The 20,091-nt window shown below is 36.9% G+C and overlaps 2 protein-coding genes across 2 annotated transcripts; one reads left to right on the top strand and one right to left on the bottom strand.

The window, feature by feature from the left end:
• The first annotated feature begins 15,222 nt into the window (after window positions 1-15,222).
• On the top strand, window positions 15,223-16,088 carry med9 (mediator complex subunit 9). Its single transcript, XM_055176551.2, has 2 exons — window positions 15,223-15,358; window positions 15,550-16,088. The coding sequence occupies exons 1-2, from the start codon at window positions 15,282-15,284 to the stop codon at window positions 15,767-15,769; spliced, it is 297 nt and encodes a 98-aa protein (XP_055032526.1). The 5' UTR covers window positions 15,223-15,281; the 3' UTR covers window positions 15,770-16,088.
• A 395-nt stretch (window positions 16,089-16,483) lies between these two features.
• Window positions 16,484-18,029, bottom strand: rasd1 (RAS, dexamethasone-induced 1). The gene is made up of 2 exons (XM_055176550.2): window positions 17,648-18,029; window positions 16,484-17,541 (listed from the first exon to the last, which is right to left on the bottom strand). Exons 1-2 carry the CDS (start codon window positions 18,003-18,005, stop codon window positions 17,015-17,017), a joined length of 885 nt encoding a protein of 294 aa, XP_055032525.2. The 5' UTR covers window positions 18,006-18,029; the 3' UTR covers window positions 16,484-17,014.
• Window positions 18,030-20,091: the final 2,062 nt, after the last annotated feature.

A 20,091-nucleotide genomic window follows, 5' to 3' on the forward strand; every position in this document is an offset into this window, starting at 1 on the left:
CTATGTTTGATTGAAGTTTGCAATTTGCTGAAATTTATTTTTGCTTCAAGTTCGCTACTGTTTAGTACTGTTCACTTGAATGCTTTCTTTTTAAATCATAAAGACCTTTCTGTTTAGTTATAAAATCAAAATTAACCTATTAATCATATTAATATGTTGTAGGGGGGAAATAGAACAGTATAAGACTTTCCCAAACACATTTTTATAGGTTCAAAAATAGTGTCTGTTATAGTTGCCAGCAAAGGACCCATGTATGACTTTTTGTCAATATCGCACACCCCTAGGCTGCGTAAACGTGCAAAGGTAAGCTATTATTAGAGTAATAAGTTATTTTACACTTATATGCGCATGCCCAGTTACATGATTGGTCATGTTTCATGCGTTTATGGTGGTGTATAGTGTGGATGAAGATTCTTTTTAAAATGCCAGTATAAACGATGATCGTTTTCATTTTAAAATGCCATTTTAAAACGCAAATGCTCTAATGTAAACATGGCCTTACAGGACGTGTTTGCGTTCACACTGAAGATTGTCTGCAAATTTTACAGGTATTTTCTGGGACCAGAGTGCTGTGTGAATGAAGTTAACAGCAGATTGGCACAGAATGTTCGCCATTATTGTAATTGATTGTTTTGCAGTTGCTCTAAGTTACACAGTATTGAACTGCTTGCAAATTCCAGTCTCCTCATTTTAGATTTTCAAAATGGTGTTAGTGACTGCTAAAATCTAAATGGTGTCTAATTATGTGAATATCTGATGACTACAATAGCCACAGCATATGGTTCACATCATTTTAATACTTGTCACACCATTCAATGATTCATGCTTTACAAATGAGACCACTCCCATCAGGATTAAAATGTTGCATTTCTCTTTTGGACAAGTGGACATAAACCATGCCAGCAAGATGTTGCACATAGCAAAACATTATTCATCTTTGCCTTTAATTTGTCACCCACCTGTATCTACTTTGTATTGGGTTTGATTTCAACATCAGGTCTGTGTTGTTTTTGTTTTTATGATCCCTATAGACAGCATGCACGTTGTCAGTAATAAAAGATTTGTTCTGAATGAGCAAAAGTTTCTCAGTCCTTCAGTCCAAAGTATTTTAATCTACCAACCTGCTCAATAACAAACTCAAGCAGACATACATATCATTTATTTGTGATACTATCGAAGGAACCTTTCAATATTTAAATTGTCCCACACATGCACACGCACATAAACACGTTTTTCTGCCCTCCACGTGGGCACAGTGATCGAGGAACGTACCAAACCCTCCCTCCGACCATTGTTACATAAGAGTTTGTACAGAAAGATGAATGGAAACGGATAGGAAATTGAGCACCTTTCACAGGTCTCAGTAAAGATTTATTGAGAAAGAAAGAAAGAAAGAAAGAGAGTTATGTGTTCTCACTTTTGATGTGTGAATCAAACCCATGTACACACAGGGCTGGACTGGGACAAAAATTCGGCCCTGGCATTTTGGCCCAAACCGGCCCACACTACACTGCAAAAAATGATTTTCAAGAAAAAGAATCTTAGTATTTTTGTCTTTTTTTCAGTAAAAATATCTAAAAATTCTTAAATTAAAATGCTTTTTCTTGATGAAAATTACCCAAGAAAATAAAAGTCTAGTTTTTAGACCAAAAATATCAAATTTTAGTGATTTTGTGCATAAAACAAGCAAAAAAAATCTGCCAATGGGGTAAGCAAAAAATCTTGAACATTTTCTTAAACACTAAATGCAAACAATTCCCCATGCTTACCCCATGGGCAGATTCTTTTTGCTTGTTTTATGCACAAAATCACCCAAATGTAAAACTTTTGGTGTAAAAACTAGACTCACCTTCCTGGGTCATTTTGCTCATCAAGAAAAACCTTCCCATTTTAAGAATTCCTAGATATGTTTTACTGAAAACAAGACAAAAATACTAAGAATTTTTTCTTGAAAATCATTTTTTGCAGTGTATAATTATTACAAATACCACCCATCTTTGCACACCTTTAAATATGTAGCAATAGCAACTCCAAATTCTATAAAAGCACTAAACCCAATTAATAGCAGAAAAGAGTGAGAGTTGACACAACAAACACTTCTAGAACATGTTATTTATTAGTTTAGTTTAGTTTAGTTTAGTTTAGTTTAGTTTAGTTTAGTTTAGTTTAGTTTAGTTTAGTTTAGTTTAGTTTAGTTTAGTTTAGTTTAGTTTAGTAATCCACACTTATGAAACCTAAAATAAGCTATATGCAATTGGCAAAATTTGCCATTGAATTGCTGACTTTTTACAAAATACAAGTCCTGCTTACAGTAATATTGAAAACTGATTATTACTTGCAGTACTTACTGTACAGGAAGTATTCACTACATTCACTGAACTAAACTAGTGTGATTACAGTAATAGAGATTTTTAATATTATCTGTCAAGTGTGTTGTTATATACAATAAACATATCTTTTTCTGTAAGCAGATCTCCTGGATTGTTTGATTTTGCTTGAAGAGAAATGATACGTTTTGAAACAGACAATCAACGAAAAATCTACGAATCAGATACACTCTCGTAGTCACAGAGCAAAGAGTGCAATTATTTTATTGCAGCTTTATCACCATAATTTTGTGTTTTGTGTTTTATCAAGGGGTATCTATCTAAACTTGTGTTTTGAAAGCAGTTCTGCTTACCGCACGCACTTATCTCTTGTCTCTGTCCCTCGCCTCACTGACACACTTTGCGTGCTGGTGCTGCGCTGTCAGTGCCACCACCGCCACCATAATCATCATCATCACCAGCAACGCGAATTGAAGGTCCTACTGTGTTATTTTAACACATTTTGCAGCGTCTGCTGAAGAGCCTGTTTCTTTTGTCGCGCAGTTTATCTGCGCCTCCCTTGCGTGTTATCTCCATCTCTCTCTCTCTATTTTGACACGTGAACTGACCGACGACGCATGCTCGCTTGCACAGAGACCAAAGCAGTGATTGGGCCAGCTTAATGTCAATCAAAAATAACCAATGGGCTGCTGCTGAGTGGGCCGGTCTATCTAGGGAAAACAGACGATGACTGGGCTGGGCAGTCATTGGGCCAGCTTAATGTCATTAAAAAAAATAACCAATGGGCTGCTGCTTAAATGTCAGTGGGCCGGTCTGTCTAGAAAAAAAGACGCTAACTGGGCTGCTCAGCAGACAACGATAGTATGAGATGTAGCGGCCCAAAAAGTACGTCGGCCCACCGGGAAACTGCCCGGTCTGCCAGATGGCCAGTCCGCCCCTGACTACACAAATAAAACTGAAGACACACTACATGCATGCTGTATATTTAAAGACACATTAATACAGACAAACAGGAAGGCAGACAGGACATTCCAGATAAATGAAATTAAGGGCACATGGGTCTCTGGGAAAAGCACTTAAACATGACGTACACCCTCATCTCTTGTGATGACTGTGCAGGATACTAAAGCATTTAGTTTGCACACGTCACGGAGACTTGGCAGTGTCCTTGAATAACACAAACATACCAACCAAACAAATACTGACACCAGTTTATTTGTGTATTTACTGTAGAGCTGCATCTAAACTAGCTGCATGCATAATAGTCAGATTTTATGAGTGCATAACTCCCTTTATAAGGTTATTTACTCACTATTTCAAACCCATATGCTGATATTTTTCTATACAAAATGAGAACTTCTAAAAAATGTTCTCACAGCTATTTCAGTGAACAACTATCAATCTTAAAAAATACGAGAAATATAGCCATATGAGAGCATTGTGTAAGGAGAAGACTGAAATTTAAATAGTTATAAACGTTATCATATTTTATTTTCAAATCTGTATACTCTCAGAAAAAGGTGCTACAAAAGGTTATTGCCATGCAATGGCATAGAAAAAAACATGTTTGGTTCCCCAAAGAATAGGGGTGTAATGATTAACCGTGCAAATGCGCGTTTTCTCAATGAATGAATTTGAATGAATTACGGTGAAATCCAGGCACATCCGAACGCCAGGGGGCGCTCCATTGCAGAAACTCCCATTGTGCCACAGAAGAAGTAGCATTACGAATGCTATTCCAGGAAATGGCTACAGCAATATTTATATCACTGTTCTTTAGGGTGGCCATTCGTGCCAGTTTCGCCGGACACGTCCCGAACATGTTTTCAGAAGTCGCGTTGCTCGACCGCATACGTCATCGAGGTTCTCACATTTCAGTTAAAATACATTAGAAAATTAAGATTTATTTCTTTTACGACATACAATCATTGTAGTTTCATTCTTACCTTGAAATGTAATGGTTGCTTTTGTGAAATTAAACCTGAAATATTAAACCTTGATGACGTATATGGTCGACCAACGCGACTTCCGGAGAAGGAACCCGAAAACATGTTCGGGACGTGTCCGGCGGAACTGGCACGAATGGCCACCCTACTGTTCTTCAAATTGTTTCAGGTATTTTTATGATAATATTAAATATTTTAAATTATTTTGTTTAACGAGTGTTGCTTTTTTAAATGCATGTTATAAACGAATCCGACTCGTTATGATTTTAGATTGATAAGGACTTCCTACTGACCAAATTCCGTAGTACACGCACAAGCTGTGCATGAAACAAAGAATCGCAGTCTTGCAATTCAGAATCGATTTCAGACAGGCATTTTTAAAGCAACACCAAAGAGTTTTTTTTTACCTTAAAATAACATTTCCAAAAAAGTTTCAGTGGTTCATCCACTCAAAACAGGGTGAACGGCACTTTCACATTCGCTTTGCAGCCCTCTATTGGCCAAAACCGCACTAAAGAAGTTTCCAACCGTCGGGTAGTGGTCCTGTAGTTCGAGTGAAAACTACAAAAACTTGCTTTACGGCAGACCTACAATCCAATCAGAGCCAGCTATGCTGCAGTATTTACGACAGTGGTAATGAACAATTACGCTTCTAACCTGTAGGGGGAGCAAAGAGCAAAAACTCTTTAGTGTTGCTTTAATGGGACACACGGTTGAATCGTTACATCCTTACCAAAGAACCATACAGTCAAATATTTTTTATAAAAGCTTCAAGACTATGACGTTCCAAGATGGGCTCTCTTGAACATATCTTAAGTACTGTTTCCGGGCCCTGGGCGATGATTGTTATCGCTGGAGACACGACCAAGTTCTCAAGACCAAGCTGAGCCAATCAGCAAGGGGATCAGCGGGAGTAGAAGCGCAAACACTTCAGGCAGGATGACTGAATTTGTCAAAAAGGAAGCGCAGCCAACAAGGAGACGTAAACCCTGTTGCCTTGCTCTACACAGCAGGAGATTGGTGATGACAGTTGAAAATTCCAGCACACATCACCCAGACCACACCAAGACCAGACATTATCCTGGTCAGCTACACTGTAAAAAAAATTCTGTAGGAATTACAATATTACTGCGTATTACAGATTTTACATTTATGTTATCTACTGGCAAGAGTTTGTTCAAAGTTAAATGAACATTTTCAGTCTTTATCTCCTACAGTAAGTTATTGGCAACCAGCTGCATAATTACAGCAAGCAAAAGTGCGTACGTCTGCTCAGACCCTGACGTGGCACTAAGCATTTGTCCACATCAAAGAAAGTTTTTATAAATATGGACTTTCCCGTGGATGTTTGCGTATGCACACTTTACGATGAAATCTGTGCATACGCACGCTTTATAAATGAGTCCCCAGGTGCATGCCTGTGGAGGGGGGTTGCAGAGGATTCGTATGACATTCTCTCAACAAGGCTTACAGATTGCTTGGAATAACTGCCGCAAGCCGGAGAAGAGCCATCAGTAACAGCACGGAGGCTGCAGAGCATCAAGATGGCTATGGCTGAAAAAGGGTGAAGTGTGGGGCCCGCAAAATGCCACTTGGACACAGGCCGAGGCGTAATCAACCTCGGTCGGGTCGCTTGGAAAAGGGTGTCTGTTGAAAGACCCAAAACACCCATGATGCCAGGAAACAACACTGATGATGTGTCCAAGTTTGAGCAATAGATGCTGTATGAAGAACTGAACTTAAAAACCTTTTACCACTTAAAAATGAAGCTTTTGTCTAGGATTTCATTCTTAGGGGGGCTTAGCCCTCACTGATTATGTGAAGAGAGCATTATGATGCCTTTTTGCAAACTGGGACCAGTATTATTATATTAATAAATTCATGTAGGCTACATACATTACTCTTTATAGTTCCAAGCCCTTACAATTTTTGATGTAACCTAATAAAAAACCTCTTGAACAGATATAAAAGTTATTTATTACTATTATTTATCATTGTGTAACTTAAATTAAAGCTTTATATTCAAAGTTTACTCAATACTAACAATTTATATGAGAATTTATATTTATACGAGTCAGACTGTACCTTTCGTTATACATTATAAATCAGTTTTACTTTCTAGATGTATCATGCATGCATAACCAGATTCTTAACTAACTAACAATAATCTGCACTGAATCTAAATATGACTGTAATAAATCATACATGACCCCTTTAGTTCCTGATCGGAAAACTAAAAGCTGTTAGGTTTTAAAACAACATAAGGGTAAGTAAATAATGGAATGATGTTTATTTTAGGGGCTAATAACCTTTATCATGACTATGAAGCTACTACAATCACTTTATCATCTCAATTTGTTTGTGCGTGTGTGTGTGTGTGTGTGTGTGTGTGTGTGTGTGTGTGTGTGTGTGTGTGTGTGTGTGTGTGTGTTTGATAGTTTGGTAGAAATATTAAGACTAATTTTAGGGGGACTAAGATGACAGACAGGGTGGCTGGAGCCCCCCTAAAAAGGGTCTAGAACCGCCCCTGCTTTTGTGAAAGGTTTCAAAGTTTCTCTGTCATTTTTTATTCTATCCTTAAAATTCTTTTAAACTGAAATATTAAAAAAATGTATGTATTTTGTTAAATAAGCCCTATATGCAGTCTCGTTGTTTTTCATGTATTTTCTTAAGACTGTAATTCTTTAGTTTCAGTAGAAACCTAGCGGCTTGCCACTGGTGTACCAACGGTGGTCCACCCAAGAAATGCCGGCAGACAGACAGCTTTTTTACATTGGTCGGTTTGCCGAAGGTGCGCCGACGGTGGTCCGACCGCGTCAAGCCGCTGACTTCGTGCCGCCCAAAAAACGCAGGCGGACCGCCAGGTCATTGTTTGCTGGGTCTAACTGAAAAGTTTGGTCTGTGTAGCTAGTCCAGTGTGTTGTGATTCGACAGCAGCTTAGTACATGTTGTCCGGAAAGGTCACGCCACATTGAGGAAGCTGTTATCAGCAAAGACCAAACAAAGGGGATTTAAGATGAATATAACAGTGTCTCGATAGCATGGTGACAAAAATACTCTACTAACGCAACTCTTCCTCTTCTCCGCGAAAGCGCAACAAGGTCACAAACTTTATTTGGCGAATTCCTGTTTTTTAGTCAAAAATTCTGAATGTCGTCATCTACCTGGGAAGTAGAGGGCTGTAGTCCAAACCGTCCGCTCTCCGTAGTTTTTGAAAAGTGAATTCTGTTAAAGAAAATATTTCGCTTAGCATTAAGCTTTATCATTTTGCAGGTATTATTTATGCACTAACAGCAACATTACACACTAACTAAAGTTTGGGACCACGAAAAGCGGCACCTTTAATGTTAGTTCACTTAAATCTAAATAACAAACCAAAAAACATGAGGGGAATGGTGGCACTGATTTAAAAAAGTGCACATGTGCCTTTTGGGAGCTATAGCTTTAATACACACAGAGGATTGGACTTGCAGATTTAATGTGCTGCTTTGAGCTGATAGATGATAAGTGGCTTGATTACAGCTGTGGGCTTCTTTTTGTCAATGAAAATGATTTTAGGAAAAGGTCTCGCCTGTTTGATCCTCTCTTCTCGTGTCAGAACACGGGGCAGACCACACGTGAGTCGCACACACCCTTCAACACACCACACCACACCACACTTCTCAATGCACTTTCTTTCTTTATATTTGTTCATTGCAGCATTCATGGTCGTGCATCAGTTTCTTTATCAAGTAAAGGAGTGAATGCAAATCAGAATAGGAAATGAATAGGTGCTTTTGATTAAAATGCTGTAAAGATTACAAAAAAATCACAAAAAAATCCTAAAATTGAAACTTTTACATACTTTTCACATAAAAAAATACTTCATGGTACAATCTTAAAAAAGTTGTGTTAAAACAACACATTTAATGTGCTATCCCTAACTGGACACATATCTGTGTTATTTTTGGAACAACACATTTTGTGTTGTCCCTTGTATTTATTTGAACACAAAATCAACACAAAATGGCACATAATGTGTTAAAATAACACATATTAAATAGCATAACACAAAACAATGTGTAAAAAGTGAACCTTTTTCTTTCTTAGAGTGTAGAAAATCAGATGTATGGGCAAACATTGCTCTTTAATAAAAGTTAATATCTGACTCACTTGCCAAATTCTTGAGCAAGCACAACTCGAAATAAAGCACACTGTCACAACAAATGCCAGAAAGAGAAAGTGTGCTCATACTGTACACGTCATGGAGAAGTAAAAGAAGAGTCTAAATACAATCAGACAGTGTATTTTGTGAAAGCACTTGGAAAGCTGCTGCGTCTCTCGGCTTGGTTTGACTCAATGCAGGTCCAGTTTATTGACTCTTAAAGGAAATACGGGGGGAAGACTCAGGAATCTGGCTTTGGGGGATTGAGTGCTTATGTAATAGACTTAAAAAATACCTTGTTTACCAGTATAAGTTATATCCTGGATCATGGTGTCCCCACCAGGCTTTTCAAGCAGCAAGAATTATTTGTTTAACCAGAAAAAAAGGCACAAAAGTTGTCGCTGGGGCGGTACCTTTTTAAAAAGGTACCTAAATGGTACATACCTGTATTAGGACCTTTTTAAAAGGTACTGTCCCTTTTGTGCCTTTTTTTTTGAGAATGCACCTGGAAAACCATTTCACTGGTTGTTAAGCATTTTTTTTTTGTGGTGGTGAGCCACCAGTTAAACTAGCCAAAAACAGCCTGCCAATAAGAAAGAAAAATAACAAATGAAATCTCTTTAATGTTAAAAGTTAAAATATGGGCCAAATGGAGTTTCCTGCTTTTTAGATTTTTTACCTGAGAAATAGACCCTAATAATTGCACATGACACCTTCAGTTTCAGAAAAGATCTCAAACTAACTTTCTTCATTTGTATTTGTGCAATGACCTATGATTTGTGTCTTTTTGGAAAATCCCAAACCTGGAAATTAACTTGAGATATCTTTATTAGGCCTACCTTAAACATTTCTCGTTAAAGTTTTCCAAATGATAATTTTATAGTTATACTCTTACTGTACATTTCAAATGTTTTATTTTATGTCTGTGTTTAGTTATCCCAAAAGAATTTATAGGATCAGGGAATCTTTTGAGATTAAAATCCATGCTGGTGTACGTTGGATCTTTTACATCATGGGTAAATGTTAACATCAACTCTCAGTTTCTCATGCACCTTGTGAAGATCATAGAGCAACAAACATTCAAGAGCTATTATTGATCATCAGCATATATGTGAAATACTTTATTTACGTGTGGATTAACCGACAACACTATACTGCACCCTACTTTTAACAACCATGGTTTTCAAATAACATAGTTACACCATTTACTGTAATTAAACCATGGTTTTGCTAATAGTAGGCTAATCAATACACAAAAAACACAGTTACTGCACTTTTACCACAATATAAGTAATACCAATAAGGGATATTGGTACAGTTAGTCGTCAATTCACTTTCTCGGTTTTTGCTTGCTGGAGCGCTATGCCTAGATGGTGCAACCGGCGCCAGAACCTGTTAATTAAAGGAATATTCAATTTTCTTAAAAGAAAAATCCAGATAATTTACTCACCACCATGTCATCCAAAATATTGATGTCTTTCTTTGTTCAGTCGAGAAGAAATTATATTTTTTGAGGAAAACATTGCAGGATTTTCTCATTTTAATGGACTTTAATAGAGCCCAACATTTAATACTTAACTCAACACTTAACAGTTTTTTTAACGGAGTTTCAAATGACTATAAACGATCCCAAACGAGGCATTAGGGTCTTATCTAGCAAAACGATTGTCATTTTTGACAAGAAAAATAAAAAATATCCACTTTTAAAGCACAACTTCTCGTCTAGATCCGGTCCTGAAAGCGTCAGCGTGACCTCACGCAATACGTCATGACGTCATTAGGTCACAGAGGACGAACGCGAAACTCCGCCCCAGTGTTTACAAATGTCTTGAAAGAGGACCGTTCCTATGTTATTGTATGTCAACTGATACTAATTAATGTCTTTGTGTCAGTTTATTGTTTAAAATGGTCCGCAAATGTGCATTTTATATATGTAACATTTATGTTAGGTTACGCTGGACCGGACCTAGACGAAAAGTTGTGGTTTAAAAGAGCATATTTTTTATTTTTCTTGTCAAAAATGACAATCGTTTCGCTAGATAAGACCCTTATGCCTCGTTTGGGATCGTTTATAGTCCTTTGAAACTCCGTTGAAAAAAACTGTTAAGTGTTGAGTTAAGTGTTGGGCTCTATTAAAGTCCATTAAAATGAGAAAAATCCTGCAATGTTTCCTAAAAAAACATTATTTCTTCTCGACTGAACAAAGAAAGACATCAACATTTTGGATGACATGGTGGTGAGTAAATTATCTGGATTTTTCTTTTAAGAAAATTGAATATTCCTTTAAGTTGTTCAGGGCTACCTTAAAATTAGAGGCAGGTGTGTTGGAGTAGGGTTGGAACTAAAATATGCAGGAACAACGTTGGAGAACCATGCAGTATACAGGCTACTGTAAAAAACTTGCCTAATAAAATCTTACCAATAAAGGATAAAGAATTCTGCTTGCCTAAAATGAATTGCCTATAGGTCAGTGGTTCTCAAACTGGGGGGTGAGATGGTGACCGGGGGTCCCTATTTATTTATTTATTTTTAAATTTAAATTTAAATTTAATTAATTCGACATAAATTCTGTGCAAATAAACCTTAGAAAAAGAAGGCTACTATTGTATAATTTAATATGTTTTGTTAAATTCAATTCTACGTTTGAGGTGGTTTTAGCCTATGTCATGAATTGTCTTTGGAAGGAGTGCACAATAAAAAACCACTGGCCTAAACGTTCTGTTCTGCAGAAAAAGCATGCATTATATATTATACAAGTTAGTCAAAGATTGACAGGCATCATTAATGGAACAAAACCGGTCACTTATGTGGTCACTCTCTTTAGCTGACCTGTCAAAAGTCAGACCACAATTTCACGGAGTTGACGCATTATGAAACGGATGTCACAAATCATTGAAGTGTGAAACTGCACAGGTAGAAAGTTTCATAAGAGGAAGCGAGTGTTGTGCACATGACCTGACCTAGATTTTGACAAGAAAAAGTTTACTGGTAAGATAAGAGTATATGCGTGATGTCTTGAAAAAAAATTTCTAGAACATTCCTCACACTAAATTATTAACAATTATAAAATTCCATTTTCATTGCATAACAGTAATACACCAATAAACGTAATTCTTCCCTTAAGGTGTTCCTATTGATAAAAAACATACAGATTACTTTAAGGTGGTTTCAACAGAACAGCGAGCTCCAGAGTCCCTCCCTCTGAAACAAAAGATCAAAACCTGTACACTCAAATTATGTGGCAATAGGCGTGAACTTAAAGTGTTCAACGGAAATGTCATTGAATTAAAGAGATTACACTTAAAAGAGAAGGACATCAGTACAGTACAATCTGTATCATCACCTTTACCAGCTAAAGTCACTCCCTTGAAGGACACTTGGCTAAACCCAATAGAAGTATTTGTGTTTTTAAACATTATCACTGTGCAGGAAGGTTATTTGATAAACGCAAGTGTTAAACATCATGAAGTTTACCTCCAAGCACCATCAACAGGCATTACAACAGCATGAGACTTGTGAAAGTGTATGATATTGTCATTTTTCTACACAGGATTAGATTTTTTAGTAACACTTTCCAGTAAGCTTTTATTTGCAAACAATTAGTTAATGCATTAGCAAACATGAACTAACAATGAACAATACAAATTTACAACAAACGTTTACAAATACAATGATAAAATCAAGAGTTGTATTTGTTAACAGTAGTTAATGCACCATGCATTAACATGAATAACTGTATTGACTTTAACTAACATTAACAACAATTAATACATGCTGTAAAACTACATCGTTTGTTCATGTTAGTTAATGCATTGACTAATGTTTACTAATACAACCTTACAATTTTTCTACGGTATGACTTTAGTTGATCATGGAATAATAAGCAAACAGACTGAATTATTAATTGTGCAATTTGGCAGAATGGATCAAACATAATATTTGCATTAAAAAAATGTGATTGTCAAACAATGTTCTTTCATCAAAACATCCTGTTAATGAGAAATGAATGTGTACCCAGAAGTTGTTACGCAGGTGGCTGTTCATTAATGAAGAACAATTGATAGATCCACGTGCTTAGTGGGTTTGGTAATCGTCAGGTTAGAACAACCAAACAGTTCAAGCATGCCAAATAAAGACAGGAAACATAATATCCACTTTCACACATGTTTACATTTCTCACATTAGAGTGTAAGTTTACTGTTATGGTTAGGGAAGAGGTTAAAGTGAGTAGAATAAGTCAGGAGTTTTCAAACTGGGGGGGGGGCCCAGGGGGGCCGCGAGATGGTGCCAGGGGGGGCCCCAGTTTTATGACATTAAAAATACATTAATTTATCATGAATTCTTTGTAATTAAACATAAAAAATAAGGTTACTAACCAAAAGCACTACTTTTTTGTATAATTTAATATGTGTTTTAGTAAAATGTTGAGTTTAGAACAGTTTTTTGTCACAAATTTTCTTTGGGGGGCCGCGAAAGAATGCACCATACACACGGTGGGCCGCACGCTGAAAAAGTTTGGGAACCACTGGAATAAGTTGACATGTAGTTGCAAAGATACTTATAGTCTGTAGAATGTATGTTAATAATAATGACTAGTAATCCAAAATCTATATACAAATTGGTTTTCTGGGTGGGTTTATCCGTCTTAGACTAAAATGCATGTTTGAGCTGCCTTCATTTCAAAACATCTTCCACTGAAATGTCTTAATATATATCAGTGACATTGTTTTGTCTCAAGATGCACACCAGTATTGTTTTTGTAAAGTTTGTTTGTAAAAACTACTAATATAAATGTTCTAATATATCTAAGGCCTAGTTCAGGATTGATCTAAATCCTGTCTGGGAAACCACCAAAATATGTTTAATATAAACTTGCAATGCAGAACTTGTCAGATGTGCAAACCTAAGAATATTTTTGTCTACAAAATTGATGTCAAACAATAAAACATGCACCATCAGATTAAAAGATTAAGATCACGGAAAAACATTTCCAAAGTTTTGACATGTAGTGTATCTTTTTGAAATCTATTGATTGAAGCAGGAAAATGCCCTCTTGTTTAACTTATATCAGGAAATAAAAAAAAAAAATCCTGTTTGTCTTCTTTTATAAGTTAAACATCATAAAATGAAAATGAGACGGCCAACAAGGCATGCATGCACACTGAATTTATGTCATTTTATGGCTTATCAGCCCGAACCTCAACAATATTTCCTTCTGGTTCCCAATATATTGATATATTTAGCAAAATATTGCATTATGGTCTGTTTGTCTAGATTTAGCATTAGACACTTTATTTAAGAGATTATATCTGTAAAATAATGTACAGTATGTAAAAGAGGTCAAACTTATATTACAATAGTAATTCTAGTCTATTTTTTAGAAGTATCTCTTGACAGAAATGCAAAATATGTAATCCAAAACTATATGATCAGGGGTGTATAAAGACCATTCATAATGAACCATTATGTTTTTATTACCTTAGAACAAGACCTTTTTATCTACATAAACCGAGGGTCCCCTTACATGAAAGTCGCCATTTTGTCATGTTTCTACAGAAGCCCTTAACGGACAAACTTTTTTACTAAGTTGTCTCTGACGATGACATGTTTGTCTGGTGGTGGCTACCGTAGCTTCTCTATGTGTTTCAAAAGCAAGGAGCGAGCAGTGGACTGAGCCGTTGGTTGCAATGCGCAACCTCACCACTAGATGCTGCTAAAATTTACACACTGCACCTTTAACAAAGTGAAAACAAAATTAAGTGCACCCTGCATAAGTACCATCTAAGTGTTTTGGGAATCAAAAGTGTTTCAATGATCCCCACTTTATCTTAACATCATAACATTAACAATCCTTATATCCTAATAATCTGTGAATATAGATTGGCAGTGCAGTCACATGCATTGCCAGTCACAGGCTGCTCAATAGTAGACACCTATCACACATGTCATGGTATCTGGAAGAACATAGATTATGAAAATCAATATTACAGGAATGAAGGAAACAATCAGAACAAAAGGAAGAATGCAGCTTTAGTTTTCCTGGAATGTTTTATGTTAAGTTCCCATACTTTAAATCACAGACCCAAAATAAGATAATAAATTATCAAATAAAATTCTAGACTCACTATCACTCGGTCTGAACAAACAACAGAGACCTTGTAAATGTATTTGCTTTTTTATCCATTTTATGAGCTTTTGCTTTCTTACAGTCACATGCTATTTTGAATGAGACTCGTTACATAACAGTTGTAATTTATTCATTACTGGCAAAACACTGAGCAATTTTAGGACTCTCATAAATTGTGCTGTCCATTTCTGCATTGAGTTTTGGCGGAGGGGAGAGGTCAATAAAATACGCTCGATATTAGAGCAGAAGATTATTCATGGTGAAAGCAATCCAAAATGCACCATCTTATAGTATATTAACAAACAATAAAGGGTGGAGAGATCTGCAATGCTTGGATGACATTATACAGAGTCCGAATTAATGGATTTAGGCCTAAGATGACTGTTGGAAGTTTTATTGTTTATGGTGTGTGCAACCATTGCACAAAATTAAATAGAGTCCACTCAGTCCATGAAAAAACATGGTTTTCAATGCGCATTAATCCCTACTGTAGAAGAGTGACTTTGAGAAAGAAAATTATAATATAATATAATATAATATAATATAATATAATATAATATAATATAATATAATATAATATAATATAATATAATATAATATAATATAATATAATTTAATATAATATAATTTAATATAATATAGATTTTTATCAACGAGTAAAAACGAATGTATCAGCCAATCACCTTCAAAAAACGCAGACGCATATTGATGACGCAGACATCCTGCGCGGAAACATCATGGCGGCTACTGCACCGGTTGTAGAGGAGCCTGAAGATTATTCCTTTTTACCCATTATTCATGATATTATCAAATGGTGAGAACTAAATATTACTTCTTTTTAATGTGTTACAGAGAGAACTTGTTAGTCGCCATATGTTTGTGTAAGAAAAATATCAACATTTTAGAATGCATTGAATTCCGCCGTATACGCTATCTTCGTAACAAAAATGACTTCCATATAGCCTGTTTTGTCACCGTTTGTCGTATTAATTTATATGTCAATAGTATGGACAAAGACAGTCCAGACGTACTTCAGGAACTGAACAAACTGAAGACGAAGATCCAGGAGGCTCGGGAGCAGATTTCAGCTATGCCAGGCATCGACATGAGTCCTGCGCTACAGGATAATAAACTACGCACTCTGAGAGAGCAGGTCCAGACCAAAAACCAGCTGCTGCAGAAATATAAGAGCCTTTGCATGTTTGATATCCCTAAACCCTCATGAGATTGCCTTTTTTTTGGAATAAGGAAAGAGACACGGACATTATTTCACTTTGGTCAGCGCTTTTGTGGTGGGGTTGTCCCACATGTGAAGGCAGAACTGGTTCAGTGATGCAGTGCTTGTTTTTTGATATACTATATGTTAATATTTTGTATTTTTTCACTTTGGAAAATTATTTTGACACATTATGGCTATTTTGAGCTAAAGAATATTTCTTGGATTTGTTTAGTGTTTTACAGCATGTGTAATAAATTGGCTTTTCTTTTCTAAACAAACGCTTTCACTTAAGCTAAAAAATAAAACTTTTTATAGTGTGCAAATATGACTTGAGGTGTTAATCCCAACCATATTAATAAACAACTTAAATAAGATGCTTATTATTATTATTATTATTATTATTATTATAGTGTATCTGTATAAATTAGTGGTAGAGCATTACATGAGCAGGGCAAAGTCAATGGGACATGGGTTCATATCCAGGAGACACAATCTGATTAAAAATGTGTACCTTGCAGTGCTGTGACGTCGATGTAAAAGCGTCTGCCAAATGAATAAAAGTAAATATCATTAATATTAATTTCTGCAAAACTTTTCTTCACTGACTGCACACTTGTGTATATGGGGCTGTGAAATATTCATGTATTAATGCTGTTGTGCGTGCGCGTGTGTGTGACGTTAAGTAAATTGGCACTGCAGGTTGAGAAAAAACAGGAAACATTATATTTTTTGACAATTTTATTTCAATTTTCTGTTTGATAAATTCAACTATGACATAGAAGAATAAATATACATTCAAAATAAAAAAATTGTTCCAAACATTCCAGTTCAATTCTTTGTGATCAAATCTAAGAAATGAAAAATGTAAACAACTGACATTGCAACTCATCTCCACGTTCGGCGTCTCCATTCAGCACTCAAAAAAGGCAAATGGTCTAATAAAGCACATTTTTTAAGCATGGAGTTGAAAAGAGCCTCACAATAATTTAAAGCCACACAACAGAGCGCTCTGACAGAACAAAGTCAATATTCTGTACAGCAGGTCTAGCGAGCAGAACATGCGCTTCCACTTGGCGATGTGAGAGCTCAAGCCGATGACTTTTTTATTGTTATCGCCGCGCTAATGCGGTACTTTCAGAGTCCCCGCAAACGGCAATAGGCGTAACAACCGCGCGCACTTCTGCCAGGAGTGCAGCTAAACGGTCGCATATCTCACTGTGATCGTACCACTGTTATTTTAACAGGTCAGTCTTAGCTGATGATGCACCTTTCCTTATCCTTAGCTTGTCCGCCTCCTATCGCCTTCTCTTTAATGTACATTAAGTCACTGTGCACGCTAGGGCGGCGCGCAAAAGGCGCCACGATGCCGTACGCGTCGCCGTCCTTCGGCTTCTTGTTTCTGAGCGACTTTTTGTGGAGAATGTCACAGTACTGCACGGAAACTTTGCGATGGAGGTCCGGGCTCATTTCGTTTGGCAGTTTGGCTAAGGTGAATAGTCTTTGAAACATCTGGTCGACGTTAGTGTTCCTCTTGGCGGAGATCTCGAAGTACGCGCACTGCTCGTCTCCGGCGATCAGCTGTTCGATCTCTTCTCGCTGAACCTCGCGGTAGAACTCGCGGTCGCCCTTGTTTCCGCAGATGACCAGCGGTACGTCCACGTTCTCCTTGGTCTTGTTTTTAAGGCAGGACTTGGTCTCGTAGATTTGCTGCTTTAGTCGTTGCACCTCATGAAACGACTCACGGTTGTCCAAACTGAAAACCAGGATGAAAACATCACCTGTGGCAGAAAGAAGAACGAGTTTATTAAATGTCCTTTGTACAGAGCACCGTATTACATTTTTAAAGCACTATAACACATTGCGTTTGCAAAGTACAATATTTACCTGTCAGAATAGAAAGTCGTCTCATAGCTGGGAAGGGATGGTTCCCCGAAGTATCCAATATGTCCAGTTGGTACACCTCTCCTTTAATGCTGTAGAGTTTCCTGTGAAAGTCTTCAATCGTCGGCGTGTACTGCTCCTCAAAACGTCCGTTGAGAAAGCGGGACACTATTGCGGTCTTGCCAACTTTGGTGGACCCGAGGATGACCATCCTGTAACAGTTTTTCGCCGGGATGTCAAACTCATTCTCTGAGGGACTCATTTTCTTAATCATTGTTTCTGTGCTTCTGAGCCAGAAGGTTGCGTAGAGAAAACAAGAGAAAGCTCTGAATTTGTGCTGGCCAGAAGTGCCTCTGATCATTTCAGGCTGAAGTGCGCCTATTTAAACGCTCAGCGCGCTCCTCCTCCCATGCGCGTCACTGTGATGGAGAAGCGGTGGTACAGTGTAAAAACAGGTGCTGAACGTCTGATGCGTCAGTTTGTGTGGATCAGCACTGGCTCTGTGGTACAGCTGACACCAGGACAAACGTACAGAGAGAAAAAGTACTGTCACGCCGTGTAACAAGTTCCCTTAGCATATACCCGTTAAAACATTAACATGCAAGGGTGTTATTAAGGCGTTAATGATGTTCTGTATTATTATTATTTGTTTGTTAATGGTTACGCTTGACCTTAAACCTGGGAACAGAAGCGTCTTGTGCAACATTATTCGTTAGTGTTTAACAGTTCCTGAAAGTGGAAGAAAAAACATAATGTTTTTAAAATGACAGATTTTTACATTTGTGTGTGCGCGCGTGTTTACATCGACTGGCTTCAGCCCACCTATCACTAAGGTGCTCGACCTCACCACACAGCGGCGTTAGCGTCAGCCTGAGTCATTTTTGAGGGTTTTTTGGCTTTTAGTATTAATATGAACCGTCTTACCTATAAACTGGTGCGTTTTAAAACCTGCAAAATTTGCATTTGGAAGATATAAGCATTCATAATTTACAAGATGTGTCCCAAAGCACATAATAATCCACATTAGATGCCATGTTTGCATTATAAATATTAAGTAGATTGTTCACTATAAGTATGCACTTTTAGGGCATATGGCATTCCTACAAAAAATGTAAAAAAATCAAATGAAGTGTGGAATGTTGAGACTGTGGGTGCATCTCAAATCAACTCACTATTCTACACCAATATAGTGTTATAAAAAAACAAATGCATTTGAATTAGGCTATCTATGATGCACTCATTTAACCAAATCATGTAATGATAGACACTTCATGCGTTCAGTGGTCAGAGTTTTGCTTACGTAGTGAAAAAGAGGAGGGGCTATCAAGCGCTGCTTGAGCAAAGTTCACCCGAGAAGACGATTAGGTTTCAGTCTGGCATTGACTGAGGTCACATTGGGTAAAACAGGTAACAGTGACGTCAAAGGTACAATATACAAATTGATTTATTGATAGGCACTGTGTTATGCATTGAACAGTTAGGGTTCCATTTGAGACAAAACTAACCTTTTAAAATGTATACACCAAATGGACATTGAGAGAGAACAGTGCTTTGTAAATTTATAGTGTGTCATTTGGTAAGCAACATATATGGATACGAGGTCGTGAGGGTGCATTAATAAGCATACTGAGAAAACCTTTTGATCTCTTCTAGTTGTTTGTTTACATGCAGCTGCAGGTAACAGACTTGAAATATTGGCTACCTGTTTTTTCTTCAACTGTAATATTTATGAACTAAATAATTGTGTAAGTCGTCATGGGATATTATACTAATAAAAGCATTACACTACATAATAGGCCTAATAAAATGTACACTAAAATGTCATTTTTACCAGAAACGAGACTCTTGACTGCCACCTGTTGCTGCACTTCAATGACATTTGAACTTTTTTGACTAATTAAATTGTAAGAATTTAATCCCATTCAACCTTATTTTTATTTATACCAACTCCTCACTAGTCAGAAAAGATTGTTCATTCAAATTGTTTAAACTTTAATGGGCGGTTTCCTGGACAGTGATTAGACTAGTCCTAGACTAAAATAAATGTAAGAGCTGTCCAAACTGAAAACAACTTGCACTGACATATCTCAGGGCTTCAGACTTTTTGCCCCCAGAATTTTACATCCAGTTGCACATGTGTGATCAGTAAATTTGACTTTTTTTTGTGATGTGACACTGAATTTGAAACGGCAAATTGTACTTTCTGCATCTAGCATTAAAGTATTTATTAATAATACAGTGGAAATTTGTAGAAATGTGAATATTTGGTTAGTATGTTGATTTACAGTGTGTGCCCCTAATAAATTTTCTGGTTGCGCCCCTAAAATTTTCAGTTGGGGGCCACTGTGCTCCTAGTGAAAAAAAATTAGTCTGGAGCCCTGTATCTTAAAATACATCAATGCCCTTTGTTTTGCCTCAAAATGCACACAAGTAATGTTTTAGTAAGG

The sequence above is a fragment of the Misgurnus anguillicaudatus genome, chromosome 4 (assembly GCF_027580225.2).
Source record: "Misgurnus anguillicaudatus chromosome 4, ASM2758022v2, whole genome shotgun sequence".
Classification (NCBI taxonomy): domain Eukaryota; kingdom Metazoa; phylum Chordata; class Actinopteri; order Cypriniformes; family Cobitidae; genus Misgurnus; species Misgurnus anguillicaudatus.

Excerpts from the sequence above, each read along its gene's own strand:
- rasd1 (XM_055176550.2), bottom strand. The coding sequence starts at position 18,005 with ATGATCAGAGGCACTTCTGGCCAGCACAAATTCAGAGCTTTCTCTTGT. Across the intron at positions 17,542-17,647 it reads ACGACTTTCTATTCTGACAG|GTGATGTTTTCATCCTGGTT; the intron begins GTAAATATTGTA and ends TTTCTGCCACAG.
- med9 (XM_055176551.2), top strand. The coding sequence starts at position 15,282 with ATGGCGGCTACTGCACCGGTTGTAGAGGAGCCTGAAGATTATTCCTTT. Across the intron at positions 15,359-15,549 it reads ATTCATGATATTATCAAATG|TATGGACAAAGACAGTCCAG; the intron begins GTGAGAACTAAA and ends ATATGTCAATAG.